This window comes from Pseudogymnoascus destructans, assembly GCF_001641265.1.
Source record: "Pseudogymnoascus destructans isolate 20631-21 unplaced genomic scaffold scaffold_11, whole genome shotgun sequence".
Lineage (NCBI taxonomy): Eukaryota > Fungi > Ascomycota > Leotiomycetes > Thelebolales > Thelebolaceae > Pseudogymnoascus > Pseudogymnoascus destructans.
In genome coordinates this window covers 468990-484886 of record NW_020167530.1, presented here as the reverse complement: position 1 = coordinate 484886, position 15897 = coordinate 468990, and the positions used below count along the sequence as shown (strand labels likewise).

The following is a 15897-nucleotide window of genomic DNA, read 5'->3' as shown; positions in this document are numbered from 1 at the left end:
GGAGAGCTCGGGGTACATGGCGGGGGATGAGTAGGAGTACACGGTGTGTACTGTCATCCGCGTGCGTTTGCTTGATATCGCGACGACGAGTACTGTTCCGCGAGTGTCCTGGTAGCTGGTACACAGCTCCGTGTCTGTTTGCGAGCTGTATACTCACCTCGCACGCCGTTAATAGCAGACACGCGTTAAAGCGGCATGAGGTATACAGAGATACTATATTGCACTGTATCGATCGTGCTGTAGAGTGCTATATCGACAGTACTATACCGTATCTGTACAGTACAATGCGGGCAGGGATGTAACTGGCCAAGTGCCGGGTGGAGGGCGTTGTCTGCTGGATTGGAAGCGGGCGCTGATTGGAGCTGATTGGCGCTGATTGGCGCTGATTGGCGACGAGGAAACTTTTTTTGGATGTCGTTGACGTGGATGGCGGGTGGGAGTCAACAGAGAAGAGGAAAGAAAGAAAATCACACTACACCACCAGTACATAATGATACTGAACGGTGAGTACGATGCGGGATCATGGGGGTACTCTGCGGTAAGACGACGGAGGAGAGAGACAAACATGGGCGAGGAGATCTTCAGTGGGATATCAGGTGAGATATGTGATATTTGGCCGTAGAATTACTGTACTCCGTACTTGGGAAAGGAAGGAACAGTCAGTGTCCCCGTCACCTACCTGCTCTGCGACACTCGAGTCTCCCCGCCATACTACGCCGGAAGTGGCAGACCACGTCGTTCATTCTATGACGCCGGATACCTTGGTGATGCACCACGGGTCGATGAGGGATTACTTACCACTACCACTCTAGTTCCCACTCTCCTTGCCCGCGAGCGTTGATGTCTTGCCTACTCCTTGTTACCCAGACCTCAAAACAAGTCCCCGCGGATTCACGTCGTGCACCCCATCCAATAATGCTCGCACAACCAACCCCCCTTGACCCTGCTTACCCCTCCCTGGTCCCTTCCTACCCTCCGCTTCCATGCCCCTCCCCCCCGCGACTTTCCTATGTGGTGCTCTGCTGCTTGTATAAATAGTGATTTCCCCGCCCGCCCCCCAGCTAAGCAATGGGCTCTGTCATACATCCTGCGTATTCTCTCAGTTGACTTCTCACTTCTTCCCAATTGCAACTATAAATCCTCCTGTTCTGGAAAATACAGTAAATCGCCATGGGTCTCGCTCTGAAGAAGCCGAAAGACGTGCCCGGCCGCTCCTGGCCGGCCATTGTCATTGGTTTCTTCGTTGCCTTTGGTGGTATTCTCTTCGGGTGAGTGACCTCAATAATCTAAGCCCAGCGAGAGAGAGAGAGAGAGAGAGAGAGAGAGAGAGAGTGTGTGTGTGTGTGTGTGTGTGTGAGAGAGAGAGAGAGAGAGAGAGAAGAGAGGAGGAGGAGATGTGCCAGTCCTAACATCCTCCAGATATGATACCGGCACAATTTCCGGCATCATTGCCATGGACTACTGGAAGGCGCTCTTCACCGACGGTACGCGCGATGCGAATGGCGGACCCGACATCTCCGCCTCGAACACCGCAGCTATCGTCTCCATCCTGTCTGCCGGTACCTTCTTTGGCTCGCTCTCCGCAGCACCCTTCGCCGACTTCCTCGGTCGTCGATTCGCGCTCGTAGGCTCTGCTATAGTTTTCTCTTTTGGAGTTATCCTGCAGACTGCCGCGACGGCGATTCCACTCTTCTTGGCCGGACGCTTCTTTGCTGGTTTTGGTGTTGGGCTGGTTTCTGCTTTGAGTATGATGGCCATGAGCCTGGTTGGGGGTTTAGCTGACGCGCTGCAGTTCCATTATATCAGTCTGAGACGGCGCCGAAATGGATTCGTGGTGTTATTGTGGGAGCATATCAACTGGCCATCACCATTGGGCTTCTCCTAGCTGCCGTCGTGGACAATGCCACGTCGAAGCGCAATGACACGGGCTCATACAGGTCAGTCCACTCTTATCGCTGCCTAGCACATTACTAACCCGCACCAGAATCCCCATCGCCGTTCAGTTCGCCTATGCAATCATCCTCGGGGGCGGCATGATCTTCCTCCCCGAATCCCCGCGTTACCTCGTCAAACGCACCCGGCATGACAAGGCTGCGCGTTCCCTCGCCCGCCTCAGACGCCTCGGAGTTGACCACCCAGCCATCATTCAGGAGCTAAACGAGATCGAGGCAAACCACAACTACGAGCTACATTTGGGAAAGGCGAGCTACCTCGACTGCTTCCGCGGCAACATCGGGAAGCGGCTTTTGACTGGCTGCTTGCTTCAAGCGCTACAGCAGCTTACTGGTGTCAATTTCATTTTCTAGTAAGTTACACGCAGATGTTATCACTGGCATATAGTTGCGAGGCATAATCTGCCTTCCCTGACCGTCATGCCGCTCTCGGGATATCTCCACTAACCTCTCCTAGTTACGGAACTCAATACTTTAAAAACTCGGGAATCACCAACCCCTTCGTCATCCAAATGATCACCAGCGCCGTCAACGTCGCCTCCACCTTCCCCGGTCTCTACGCCATCGACAAGATCGGCCGCCGCCCGCTCCTGCTCTGGGGCGCCGTCGGCATGGCCGTCAGCCAGCTCCTCGTCGCCGTCCTAGGTACAACCACCACCTCCCAAGATGTCGCGGGCAATATTATTGTTCATAATGTCGCAGCGCAGAAGGCGGGGATTGCATTCGTCTGTATTTTCATATTCTTCTTTGCAGCTACCTGGGGTCCAATTGCATGGGTGGTTACAGGAGAGATTTTCCCGCTCAAGGTCCGCGCAAAGTGTCTGAGTATGACTACGGCTACGAATTGTACGTGTCCTCCTTTCCCTCTCTAGTCTCAATCGACTACTTCCCCGCCTGTAACAGGTTAACCTCCCATAGGGCTCTTCAACTGGGCTATCGCCTACTCAACCCCTTACCTCGTGAAATGGGGACCCGGCAACGCAAACCTCCAGTCCAAAATCTTCTTCATCTGGTTCGGCTGCTGCTTCCTCTGCATCGCCTTCGTGTACTTCTTCATCTACGAAACTAAGGGTCTCACGCTCGAGCAAATCGACGAGCTGTATGATGAGGTTAGTGTTGCGAGAAACTCGGTGGGATGGGTGCCGACTAAACGTTTCGCGGATAAATCGCGGAAGGTGGGGGCTGAGGAGGTGGAAGGGGGGGTGTTGGGGACGGGGGATGCGGTTAGTGGGGATGCGGGGATGGTGGGGAAGAAGTCGTAGGGGGGAGGGATGGGGGGGAGGTGTACTGTACTGTTTTGTACTGTACATGAAATCTGTGGTTTAGTGCTGGAAATTAATTAATATTTATAGTTCTTCTATTTCTATTTCAGTCTATATCCAGCTCTCAAACGCTGCTAGCCCAATGAGATCATCTCCATATCCATCTCCAGATTGCTGCTCAACTTTTCCGCACAACCCTTCCAGCAGCCCTTTCTCCTGCGCACTTACTTGTCCCTCGGCGCATAAGTTAAGTTATACAACATATATTAGTATTACGTAATCTACCTCACTGCGAGTTGTAATATGCATGTCAGTTACTGTGTAGAAGATACTATTTTATAGACGCTTAAGAGAGAGAAATCTGTGTGAGAGCAACTCTCCAAGATACCTCTATGGATAGTACCCAGCCGCAAAATTATTTCCGGTAGACCCCATCGATTTAGAATCCAAGCAGAGATTCTGGCAACGAACACGACCACAAAGACGATATACTTTGCGCGATAAAAGTTGAGAGGTTGGTATGTCTGGAGTCGCACGGCCGTGCTCGCATTTAGATCCAACAAACGACACATAGATTGGTTATTTTACGACTATACACGAATGGATTCTAGTTGCTATTGGCCTGTCAAGTTTTGAGACGGTAGTAGATGGTAGGTTTACCTCTTGTTCATTTATCTGTATGTATAGACGACGACGACGACGTACCCATTGACTACCCCAGATGAAGTGATAAAGACCCGTCCACTGATGGTGGGCTGGGTTCAACTTGAGGGTATACAAGTACGGCCCAGTATTTAGAGATTGGATTACCCTGTAATGGCCCACTATTATGGGGGATAAGCCGCGAGTCTAAGACATTATGACATGCTTCCTTACTGTATTGTTTGCTTCTCATGGCAGCCAACCCCAGGCGCCGTGGCTGCAAGCTCCGGCTAATGTGACAATATTAGTGGTTAACCATGGCTCGGAGGGGGTGGCCGGCTTGGACGTAGCCACGCTTGAACCTGTGCATTTTCAATGCATATGTCGCAAGGTTATCTCTTTTCTCCTCGCGGAATAATTTGCCAGAGATGCTTGCACCATTCTCTCCGCCCCTGACGGTAGTAGGCACAGAGCGCTGGCCACCAGGGATGCCGCATGCTCTGTGACACCATTCGGTGTCAGTCAGCGGCGAGAATGACAGGCGCGTAGTACGGGAGATGTCTGATTGAGGAAGGTTGGTAACTACACCGGTGTAGAGGTTAGCAGTGCTGCTTCGGGGTAATATCCTAGTTTTGTATGGCCTGTAGTGTATGTGACTACTGTAGATCCCCCAACCTGGCGCTTCACTGCAGGACGACGTACATATACAAAACACCAGAGGATCCAGCCCCCGGTACGTCGGAAATAACCAACATAGAAGCCTTTCCTTCTTATGTCTGTTGTTCTGCTGTCTTCTTATTCAGTTGTTGGCACACCTACATGTATTCGCGACCAGCTCACCCATAAATCTTCAGCCAATCTTAAGGAATGACTCGAGGCTACAGCCCCTCACCGCTCTTCTGTTTTCTGAATTGTGGTCGAATAAGAGTACACCTTTGACCCCCGGGACCACCAGCCCCCCGCAGCCTTGTTAAACACACGGGGCGAGCGAGTTTGCCCAACGTAGCAATACTTGCTAGAGCTAGAGACGTGAATCAAAAGCCGCAATGAAAGAGCCGCAATGAAAGAGCCGCAAGAAAGAGCCGCAATGAAAGAGCCGCATCCACTGGGTGCCAGACAAGATGCTATCGCAGTATCGAGAATAGTACCTGAGTCTTGGCCTAGCCCCTGACAAATATTTCGCTCACTGAGCCTGTGCTTGATTCTCTGCATTCAGCAACAGCAGGGTTATTGCCGGCCCAATAGCTGGGGCCCAAGGTCATGACATCTCCAGGCAGTCATTAACCCCAGTCGCGTATGACTGGATGCCGACCATCGGATGGAGGCTCCAAGATTTAACAGGCCACGCACGAAATTAAGAGCCTCCTGCAAAACCAGGATCGTCCATCACCAGCCTAGTGGTCATGCGCCGCTGCTCGATAGACCGAATGCTTCCGCAGAGCCTCCTCTCCCATGGAATGCATTTGGGGATTCCCAGAAACAAGGTTGATTTAGGGCCGCTCGGCAATACCGAGAAGCGCCAATGGGGACATCAGGATGACCTAATAATCGCAGTCGCTATTGCTGAGGGAAACTTGGGATGCTCTGTCTCAGACTGGTTGCTGCCTGCGAGAATCGCGACGATGTCTAACCATAACGACGACTTTCTGGAGCCGTAAATTGTTGGTCAGCCCATGACGCGCCCCTGAAATGAGCGTCCAAACAAGCTGCGATCATATATTAAGGGGAGGGTGACGATATCCAGTCGTTGAAAGGACATGGCCAGTCAGTGTCAGTAGCAGGGTACTGGTCAGAGCCTGTTCAAATCGCTAACGTCTCATATAAGAGCTTGTGACCTGCCACAATAGCAACAGCGGATTTCGTTTGGTGGATCGTTTTTTTAACTGGCAGCATGAAAGGGACAATATTGCGAACTCTTGCAATTTTAAGTCGCGTCGTTGCCTCACAGGAATTCCAGACGTTAACAGGTAGCAGACTGAGTGGTCGGTGCCATTGTATTACCGACCAGCGAACGAGACTTAACGCTTCCAGAACAAACGCCAATGACGTCCGGGCCCCTGAAAGAGTTCTTTATCACACCGCTTCTCGGGAGCCCCTGAACCGTCGTCAGCTTTTATCTTCCAGTAAGATCAGGATGTTATCCATGAGAGATTTGTGTATGTCTTGGCTTGGCGCGCCCCTTTAACTCGAGACTCAAACACATAAGAGTCGTATCAAGACACCTCAGCAAGACTCAACGATGCACAACATTTAACTTTGGCATATCGTCTTTCTGGGTCAATTATCCCTTCGAGTGATCCAACTTGTAAGTTTGGCCCCTTCAGTCTTGGTCGAGCCCCTTATGCGTTCAGTAACTGATAAAGGGGCAAACTAGAAGACACATCTCGCACTCACTAGGAGATATATCTAGATTGACAAAGAGGATTCCCATATATCAGCGCATCAATCCCCGACACGGATAAAACCAGTGTCCTTAATCGACAACCCACTCTCAATATCCCGTCGCCCTCTACCAACACCTACACTGACGCCTGCCCACTGACGCCTGCCAAGGATGGACGCGGCAAACGCAAACCCTGTGCTGCTATCAACGATGTACAAATGCTGCTGTGGCAGTCATGTTGTCAAAAGCGGACCGCCTGATATATGTATCTGTGGCCACAAGAAGTGCGGGTCTTGTCAAGACCCGCATCCACGACCAGAGATAAACGAACCCTTGGTCAAGACCTACGGATGAAGCCATCAATGAAAGTCGTTTTGTGGAGACCGCAAGACTGGAAACATCATTGAGAAATCACGATATTATGGCGATGTGTGGCTAAAAATTCGCACACTATCCTCGAGATCGATGGCGTCCCTGGAAGTGGAAAGCGTTCCAGTGTTTTGATAGGGGTGTTACCCTTCTGTAACGTCGCCATACACAATGATATTTGCACTGTTCTATGGCTGGGCTTCGGGTTATTTGTGTTGATATTGGGGTTTGACTTGGATGTTTGTTGTGCTGTCAAGTGGAATTTGCTTCATCTCAGCTGAGATTTGCTATCCAGCCATGCCAAAGGCACCCTTGTAGGGCTTTCAAAATACTGTGCAGAGTTTTTGAGATCTTGATGACGGTTTAAAACAGCGGTGTCGGTTGTTCCTATGCTGTCGTTATTCCCTGACCGCTTCATTTTTTTTTCTGCCACACCGTTACATGGTATCATTTGTCAAGGGTAGTTACTCTGTTCAAGGAAAAGAGGTTGCTGGTCGACCTCTAGCTTTCGGAATCCATCAATCATTGTGCTCATATCCTTGGCCACTTCATTTCGTGAGCAGTGCTTTATCTGGCGATCGACCCACGTGACACACTGACTGGCCTGAGGGATCCAGGCTTTCCGTTCCATTGCTCAGAAGTTTTATTAGCCTTGCGTCTGACCAGACGTCCAGCGTCATTTCTCCGTGTTTTATATAGATTTGGGGTGGTGCAATGTCAGGTCATTGGGCGGCCGTCATCCAGAGTTCAACCACTCGGCGGCGTCGCTTGCCAGAGAGGGGGTTCTCGACGCCCTGCTTCTGCCCATGGAGATATCGGTAGGCCTAGGAGCTTTCGGACTCTGTCTCGCCAATCGGGTGTTATTGAGAAAGTGGGTGCTTACTTGAGGTGTGGGGTTTGCAGGTAGTTTTTGTATGAAGACTTGGCTTGGTTCATTAACGCGAGATTGACTCCAGAAGCTCATGGCGCTTTCTGACCCTTCAACGGTTCGGCATAATGCGGACATAAAGAAGGCAGCCGCATCCCATGCGCTCTTTGCAACATATATCCTCAACCCTCAAAGTGTCGAAAAGCCTAGATTTTCCTATCTTAGGCCAAAGTACATTTATCACATTGCAGCGCAAGTCAAGTCGAGTCGCAACTTCCACCCTCTGTGATAACATTATGATGATAATATATATAACAATTTAATCCCTCACTCTACGACATACAGTTTTGTACGCGCCTGGTGCGTCAGCACTCGCGTCACATGCCTACTTTCTTACAACACACAAGTTCCACACTCGCATAACCTATCATAACGCATAAACATTTGGAGCAAGCCGTCACTCAATAACTACTATTATTGAAAATGGTAAACCAGTGTTATGTCAGGCAGCCAATGCTCTATTCAGTCAGGTATTTATCTTTGGTAGGGACGGTGTTGTGTTGCTATGAGCGAGCCAATCGCAAGATGCAGAAACGCAACCTATGAATTCGGAGCCGAAACTCAAACAAGTAAAACAGAGCTGTGACGGCCAAACACAAAACGCCCTTGAAAGCAATGCACGTTAATGTGACCATTCACATATAGCATGTTGTCATCAAATACTTATGGGCTCTTCTCGCGTTCAGTCCATTCTATAGGGTGGTGCTCACGGTCCTTGGGACAATGCCGATATCCACAACAGCATTGCCCCAATGCAATCCCCTGCCAAACTCCATGCTTAACAACCCCCACCAAAGACGCCAGACTAAGTAACCTATTAATCGTAATGCAAAAAGTCCTCCTCCATTAATGTGTGTTTCTCGGTATGCACTCAGCCGTCATCGCCGGCGTCACCCCACTCTTCTCCATAATATCCGGTTTCGGGCCCTTCAACTTCCTCCCCCTGAACGGGAGTGGTTTCCGCATGTCCTGTTCTGACATGAAGCCCACCTCGACGAGCAGCTCTTCCACCCAACGACCAGTTTCGAACTGGGATTCGTGGCTCTCGTGATTGCGACATGGAGACTGCTTAATTGGTAGCACCCAGTCCAGGAAATTGTTCCCCATTACCGATTTCCAGTTCCCAGCTGCTCCAAGGTCCCATGGGTTTCGCCCAACGGCGAGCTGGAGAATGGCGAACGTTCTAGTTGCCCTTGCGTCTCGTTCTAATAAAGTCTCAGGCTCGCTTATGGCCCCGTTGTGTGGTGGAGAAGCTGGTGATGATGGCGTCGAAGGTGATGATTTCTCACTCGCCGGGAGAGGCAGTGGGTAGGTAATATGCGGATAATTACCCTGTTGGGGAAAAGTGAATGTTGGCGGGATCAGTACAGCAAGTAGCCATGCGCGACTTTTTTTGCTCAGGTTTTCGATTGTCGTGAGGTTTGCGAAAACGAACTGTAGTGAACTGCATGTCATCCCAAATGTGAAAAGGCCAAAGAATCCGGAGCTGGTAGACAGTTAGAGTGAGTTTTTGGTTAAGGCGGGCTAACCTACACAGCGACAAGAGCCACAAAGTGGCCGTTCAACTCCGACTGGAGAAAGGTCAGCAAAAGCACTGAAGTAAAATATGAGTGTCGGAGGTGGTATTGTAAACGCACCGTATTTGACAAATCCTCACTGAGATATATTGCCGTGACAACCACCACGAAGAGGCAGTAGAAGAAAGCATACGTCACAAATTGGACGAAAAATTTAAAGCTATTCTCTCCGACAACCCCACCAACCCTGTTACAAGTTAGTTTTGGGGCAACAGGACGAGTCGGCGAGACTGCTATGTAACTTGCCATGGGCAGTAATGATCCATTTTGTAAACACATCTTCCAACATCGCTGCAATGATGCGTTCGATCTGGCTTCCAGTTGGCGCATTCACTACACCACTTGGGGCGTCCATCTTGGGAACAGACAAAGACATCCTTCGTATAGAACAGCTCCAGCCCAGGAGAGTCTGCATCATCGTCTCTGGTTATTGCAGTTTCTGAAGACGGATATGCAGGCCCCAAGGCGTCGTTAGCTCTGCCGGTCACCCCGTTATCCTGTTGCGAAAGGTTCTTGTCGGCCTTGCTATATCTCTTTGCCGCGGGCCCCAACGGCAGATACCCTGGATCAACAGTGGCGATATAAACGAGCCTCCCATAGGTGATTGTCATGAAAAGAAATAAAACGAAGTATATCGCGAGTAGGGCAGCGGATATGCCAGGGCGCGGCCTATGGCCTCTGAGAAGGAAGTTAACTTGTCTCGTTAGCATGCTTCGTTCAATTGCTCTTCAACAAATTCAAACCCACCACAGAGTTGCGCAACAAATACATATGTTGCATATGTTACTGTGCCAGCAAGAAAAGTTGGGACAATGCGCCCAGCCCATTCGTTGACGGCCTGGGGGTTAATGGGCGCCATATCGGTTTCCAGTAGGTCAACTTGTTGTTTGGTATGAATGATAGGTATAGATGCTAAAGCTCCATGTGACCCCAAACTTTGGAGGGTTCGCTTTTAAATGCGACCTCATCTCATCAACAACAATAGTGTCGCGGACGTTGGCGGTTCAGAAACATATTCGTATCCGTCGCCGCTTCCACAAACCTTGGACAGGCCTGGCCACTAACCAAGAACATACCGGAACCGGATAAACCTCTATCCGTGACTCACCTTGGTATCGACGCGTCGTCGCTTCGACTTCTCAACAACCTCATCTCATCTCATCTCATCTCTTGAGATGAATGAAGAGCATCATCTGCACAACTCACTTATGTGCCCAGTAGATGAACAGGGGAGACTCTTCACTTGGCACAGGCGAAATATGAAAGCTATGCCAATGAATATATCAAAATATCAACATGGCTCCGGCCAAGGCTGACAAGGATATATCCCCTCCTCCCGATGTAGTTTCTCACCGAGACGTTATGCTGAGAGGAGTCTCTTACTGAGACATTCTGTGGAGCAGTTCACTCATGGCAGCATAGCAACATATTTCAACAAAGCCTTGTGTTTGCTAGAAGAGATTTATACTGAGCACGACAAGGCTGAGATGTCGACTACCTCGACTACCTACCAATTGAACAACGGCGGTATGTTTTCGCACAAAGGCTCCTCAAACCCTCTTTATTTGATTGAAAAATATATACTCTTAAGATAAGTCTTCGTTTCATACGTACACACTGTGCAAATATCATCGGCGCAATGCGACTCCAACATGTGACCGCATTGCGACCCAAGAGCGTTCTATCTACAGTACAGGGCGTACTACGGCTACTCAGCCATCCCGCGAGCGGGAATGTTCCGGGAAGCTTTTTCTGCTCCCATCTATCTCCATTGTTTCGTTAGGGCTAAGAATTGCCCTGAAACCGTATGAGCAGAAGGAGCAAATGTGGAATCCAAGGCTGGGGTCTTACCGGCTCGCTCGCTCGACTCATACATAGCCGTGCGCTGCCACATATCGGTGAATTAGTTCCAAACTCCCCGGAACAGAGTTTAAAGCCTCAGCAGCCGTGTTATTCTATGCCACAAAAGTGAGGCCATGGCGCTTGAGGTGCCTAGTAGGCCCATGTCACGCGTTTGCCAGCACTGCCATCGCAGTTAATGAGCCTACTACGCCCGATCACCACTACCATCGAAGCCCACGATTGTTCCTCGATGGATGACTTGTCATGTTTGCGGTCATAGCTCCGATGATTCCGCACTGGCGCCCTGAACCATGACACTGCCCATTTACCTTGAACTGGTGAATCGGACCTTCCGAGCCGAAATCCAGAGGTGCTCATTTCATTCCATTGGACCTCAGTGTGTCCTGCTCGGTGTACTAGTGCATCACATTTCTTGTCACCGCTTCCACTTCATTATTGCCATTTTCAGACCGCTACTTGTCGGTGCTTCCGGCCTCGATCGATTGGAAAAGACATATGGTCACTTCGCCCTGTTTTCAAATACGTGTTCTCTTGTCCATGTAAACCCCGTAACGCCCTCAGGTGCCAGGGCACTCATTGGGCTATCTAGGAGAACGGTGGGTTTGGTTGCTTCTGACTATGGGTCTCTGGTTTGTGGTGATGGGCTCGGTGTCACGCCTCACTTCCCATACGAAAGGGGTCGAGAGCAGTCACTCTCAAGATATATAGCTATGTACTCACTGAGGGAAAAGGCATTATATTCTCCACCACACACAATCCTCTCAAGAAACACATTCTCATTCCCACAGCGAATTCAATCCAAAACATCTTTGTTCCACTGCACCAATAAAATCTGGCTTACTCTGTCCATCTCGAATCAGAATGGCTTGGAGATGCAAAGGCTGCAGTACCGTCAACGGGTCTACTGTCAATAAATGCGCCGGGTGTAGATACCACAAAACCCAGAGATGGGTCAAGATGATCTTCTGTGGCCATTGCGGGGATGGACCATATCTGGCTGACAACCAAGTTGGCTGCATGAACGATAGGTGTTACAAGTTGTTCGATGGGAACTCTCCGACCGAGTGGCAACCCAAAAATTAGGCTTATGGCGGAGGGATGGCGGAGGGATGACGGGAGGGGGAGGGGTTGGGTGTGGGTTGGGGCGTGGAAGGGCGAGGTCTGTGTATTGAGGTATATTAGATGATGATGGGTTTTTAAAAATGGGCTGGCGTTGGAATGGCACACTGGTTTGTTGCTCTCTGTCTTTGGTTCGCCCTTGCATACTAATTACCTCACAGGCCAGTGACGGCACACTACAGAACTGTCTCGAGACAACACAATACAGTACAGGGGGATACAACAAGTCATGGAAGGTGATGGGCGTATGGGCGTTTCTGGGGCTTAGAATTGGTAGGGAGGTTGAATTAAAGAGTGACTGAGGCAAGGGCGTTTGAGTGGCGAAATAGTTTATCGATCGTTTTGTTAAAGAATTGAAATTAAGTCCAGCTTAACATGTCCACATCTCATATCCAACCATTCACACAGCCTGTCTCTCAATGCTCCCTGGTCCAAAACATAAATTTAAGGCCAGACAATTCCCGTCGCATCGGTAATGGGGAAACAGGCACACCTATTGCGGCACAGCTTGACCAAGGGGTGCAGGATTCGGAGCTTTTTCGATCGTCAAAACCGCATTTCAACGCTCCACAGCCATGGATGCCTTTGTTGCACTGCCCCAGCCTATTGCCCTCTATTGTCATACAAAAAGGCCGATATATTCCTCACGTGATATCCGATTTCGAGAGACGGGATCCATCCGCCAGGCACCAGCAGAGTGAAAAAAAAAGGCACTGTTCCCGTTCCGCTCAGCGTTTGAGCCTTACACTAAAAGATAACATGCGCCTCTTTATAATGGGCGGACGTCGCCGTCGTCCCATCGCAACCCAGTTCGCAATCGTATTAGTTGGTGGTAAGGCTCAAAGGGTTGATCTGGGATCTGGACTTAAAGAGAGCCCACGCTCTGCCTTGTAGTACGACACGGGCACGAGTGGTAAACAGAGACGACACGTTCATTCTGCATGACTTTGCTGCGCGCCTCACAAGGGATGGTACTGATCTGTAGCACCACAATACTAATTCTGGTATTCTTGGTTGCCGCCGTCTCACACCGCTTTTAGAAGGAGAAGACGAGGCTGAGGCTGAGCGGCCGAGGCTGTATATTACGTATCCCGCCCTGAACTCGACACTTTGATTTGTTTTAGCAACGCCCAATCATACCTGGATGACTGGGTGATCAGTTAGAGGAGCCTCAACCCGAACACAGCATAATCCCTCACGAGTTGAGTGACAATGGTCGGCGGTCAACTACTCTGGCTATTGTTGCAACTGATCCAAACAAGGGAAAGGGAATATAATGAATAACCCGACCGAAATTTACACTCTACGTGTCCCGTGGAGGTCCGATAACCTGTCACCTGCTCCCACTGGGTCTTTACTCACCGAGGCCGCCCTTCTCCATTCGGGATGCACGCTTAACCCGTTATTGTGAGGCTTTTTTTCGGCGCAGTACCGTGGGAGCTGTAGTCTGCCTGGTTATAGTGTAGGAACAGGCCTATCGATGGACTCTTTCAGTAGTAATCACTTGGCTTGGCCAAAGTTACCTTCTTTCCGGGCACCGCAACAGTGGCATATATGGTTAGATGCCGCCCGTTGTACCCCCCCGTGGGCCCCATACAATCCCAAGGGCCGCCTCGACTGGTTCAAGAGCTATTTGTTCGGGCGCCGTAGGTGAGATGGCAGGCTTATTTCGGTGAGTAGATCGGATTTTCTTCTCATATAACGGTTCCTGATGGCATCCCATTGCTATATATACGATCATGGAAGCCGACGAGAATCAAAAGACCAGACCAAACACTCTCATCGCTATTGACATTGACTCTCACATCCTATTTCTATCTATCAATCGTGCCACCAATATATGTCCCCGAGCAATACCACACCTACACCAGCACCAACCAGCTTACTCCCTACCGGACGCCAAAGCTACAGCTCTGATACATCTATGAACAGTGTGGCTCAAACCTCAAGATCCATTTCAATTGCAAATATGGCAGCTCCTCAACTCGCACATGGACTTTCCCTCGCCAACTCGAGCAATTCTATGACAGCCTGCGGCGCTGGTCATACACATTCGTTGAGCGATTGTATAAAGCATTGTTCCGATAGTTCCACCAACGACGCGGCCTTTGGAATGGGCTCGGACTCAGGGATCCAGTCCCGCGGCGCCATACAGCTTTGTTGCGAATGTAACGGAGCAGGGCAGACGGTTCGCATACAGGCTTGTTCCTGTTGTAGCCACTATCGATGCGAATACTGCAATGTCTTTGTACCACACAAATAACGCCTCTGCACCACCACCATCACTTACGACAACAACTGGTGGCTATTCTTTTGGCTTTACGAAGGAACTGGGGTGCATTTTTCAGCTATTATGGACTGAGTGTTTGGCATCATTTGGAATCAGCATGGAACGTTGCAAGGCGCTACGGGAATGTTTCAACTTCATGGCAGAGCGGGATAGAGAGACGAAGGGGGCAGGTTTTTGACATTTTGGCATTTTGATATTTCGATATTATTTCCTTTGTCTTCGTATTTCTTTTTGGGGGGGATTCAGAATTGGCGCAACAGCATCCGTGTTTGGCATTTGGTGTTTTCTGCATTGGTTGGGCTGGGTTTCGTGTACGAACAGCTTACTAGAACAGATCGAACAGACTTGGATAACGGAACGAACGCATTTAGATTTAGACTCATCTCGCACACGGCCTCTGCTTTTTTTGTTTGATCTTGTTATTATTTAATACAGTCTTGCTTAAGTTGTTGACTTGTTCGTTGCTGATATTGAAATCAATACCCAGAGTGAAACATGAGCAATCCCAGGCCCCATAAAAACCACAAGAAGTTATCCCATTTACAAACAAGGAAACAATTCGAGTCAAACAGTCTCTACTTGTTCTCTCCAACAGGTCCTCTAACAACTACTCCAACTCAGCATCTCACCTCATTTTGGGCTCCACATCATGATACCACCCTCGCTTTCGTCGTTCTCATCAATCTTCATAATAAACCTGTCCAGCAGGTCAAACCCAATACTGCGATAGAGACGCTCCCCCATCATGCTCGCCTCCAGTGAAACTACCACGCCCTCTTTCTGCGCCTGTTCCAGTACCCACGCCATCAGCTTCTTCCCCACGCCCCTTCCTCGCCATTGCTCCGCCACAACAACACTCTGCACATACCACCGGTTCTTCCTATCCTCTCTGTCCTTCCAGTGCTTCTCGTTCTCCAACACCCCGGTCTTAATAAATTCCGCCATCCCTTCAGCGCTCTCACTCCGATCCGGAAACGCCCATGCCGCACACTTCATATAAATGCCATATCCCCACTCCACTAACCCCGACCACCACTTCTTCTTCTCCTTCGCCACCTGCAACGCCCCCTCATCATCCCCGAGCCGAACACATTGCATATACCCGACTGTCTCGCCATCTCCTACGGCAACAAACCCCCTATTCCGGGGGCTCACCATGCGGTTCTTGATCCGTCTTTCAAACCACAGCGCATTATCCGCTGGGTATGGCACTCGGTGCGGCGTAATCAAATCTGAAAGCGGCGCGTCCCAATACGCGACTTGCGCGAGCTCTGCCGTACGCTTCGCATCTGACCATATCATGGGGCGGATTTCCACAGAAGACGACGGACTTGCAGGCGGGGGCACCGGGCGGGTTGGGGGCAGTGGAAGAGGCATTTTAGGGAGGTTTTGATGCCGTGGACGTGCTGGTTTTTTTATTTGCTAGAGAAGTTGACTGGAGTTTGACGAGTTGGAAAGAGAGCGGGAGGGGTTTGCTATTGTTATAAATTATTTTTCTATTGTGATAAGTTG

General features: G+C 50.0%; 4 protein-coding genes across 4 annotated transcripts; 1 reads left to right on the top strand and 3 right to left on the bottom strand.

Annotated features, from left to right (window-relative positions):
• Positions 1–1073: 1073 nt before the first annotated feature.
• SNF3 (Plasma membrane low glucose sensor) lies at positions 1074–3145 on the top strand. Its single transcript, XM_024468602.1, has 5 exons — positions 1074–1268; positions 1420–1745; positions 1793–1937; positions 1985–2305; positions 2410–3145. Exons 1-5 carry the CDS (start codon positions 1171–1173, stop codon positions 2822–2824), a joined length of 1305 nt encoding a protein of 434 aa, XP_024323980.1. The 5' UTR covers positions 1074–1170; the 3' UTR covers positions 2825–3145.
• A 1015-nt stretch (positions 3146–4160) lies between these two features.
• VC83_04975 (uncharacterized protein) lies at positions 4161–7754 on the bottom strand (the record flags this gene model as incomplete). Its single annotated transcript, XM_024468601.1, has 4 exons — positions 7492–7754; positions 7077–7241; positions 4559–6995; positions 4161–4497 (listed from the first exon to the last, which is right to left on the bottom strand). The coding sequence occupies exons 3-4, from the start codon at positions 4609–4611 to the stop codon at positions 4161–4163; spliced, it is 390 nt and encodes a 129-aa protein (XP_024323977.1). The 5' UTR covers positions 4612–6995; positions 7077–7241; positions 7492–7754.
• Positions 7755–7967: 213 nt separating this feature from the next.
• PFA5 (palmitoyltransferase pfa5) lies at positions 7968–10136 on the bottom strand. The gene is made up of 5 exons (XM_024468600.1): positions 9861–10136; positions 9360–9807; positions 9174–9300; positions 9070–9107; positions 7968–9022 (listed from the first exon to the last, which is right to left on the bottom strand). The coding sequence occupies exons 1-5, from the start codon at positions 9970–9972 to the stop codon at positions 8383–8385; spliced, it is 1365 nt and encodes a 454-aa protein (XP_024323978.1). The 5' UTR covers positions 9973–10136; the 3' UTR covers positions 7968–8382.
• Positions 10137–14820: 4684 nt separating this feature from the next.
• Positions 14821–15873, bottom strand: VC83_04973 (uncharacterized protein). The gene has a single exon (XM_024468599.1). It carries the CDS (start codon positions 15760–15762, stop codon positions 15016–15018), a length of 747 nt encoding a protein of 248 aa, XP_024323983.1. The 5' UTR covers positions 15763–15873; the 3' UTR covers positions 14821–15015.
• Positions 15874–15897: the final 24 nt, after the last annotated feature.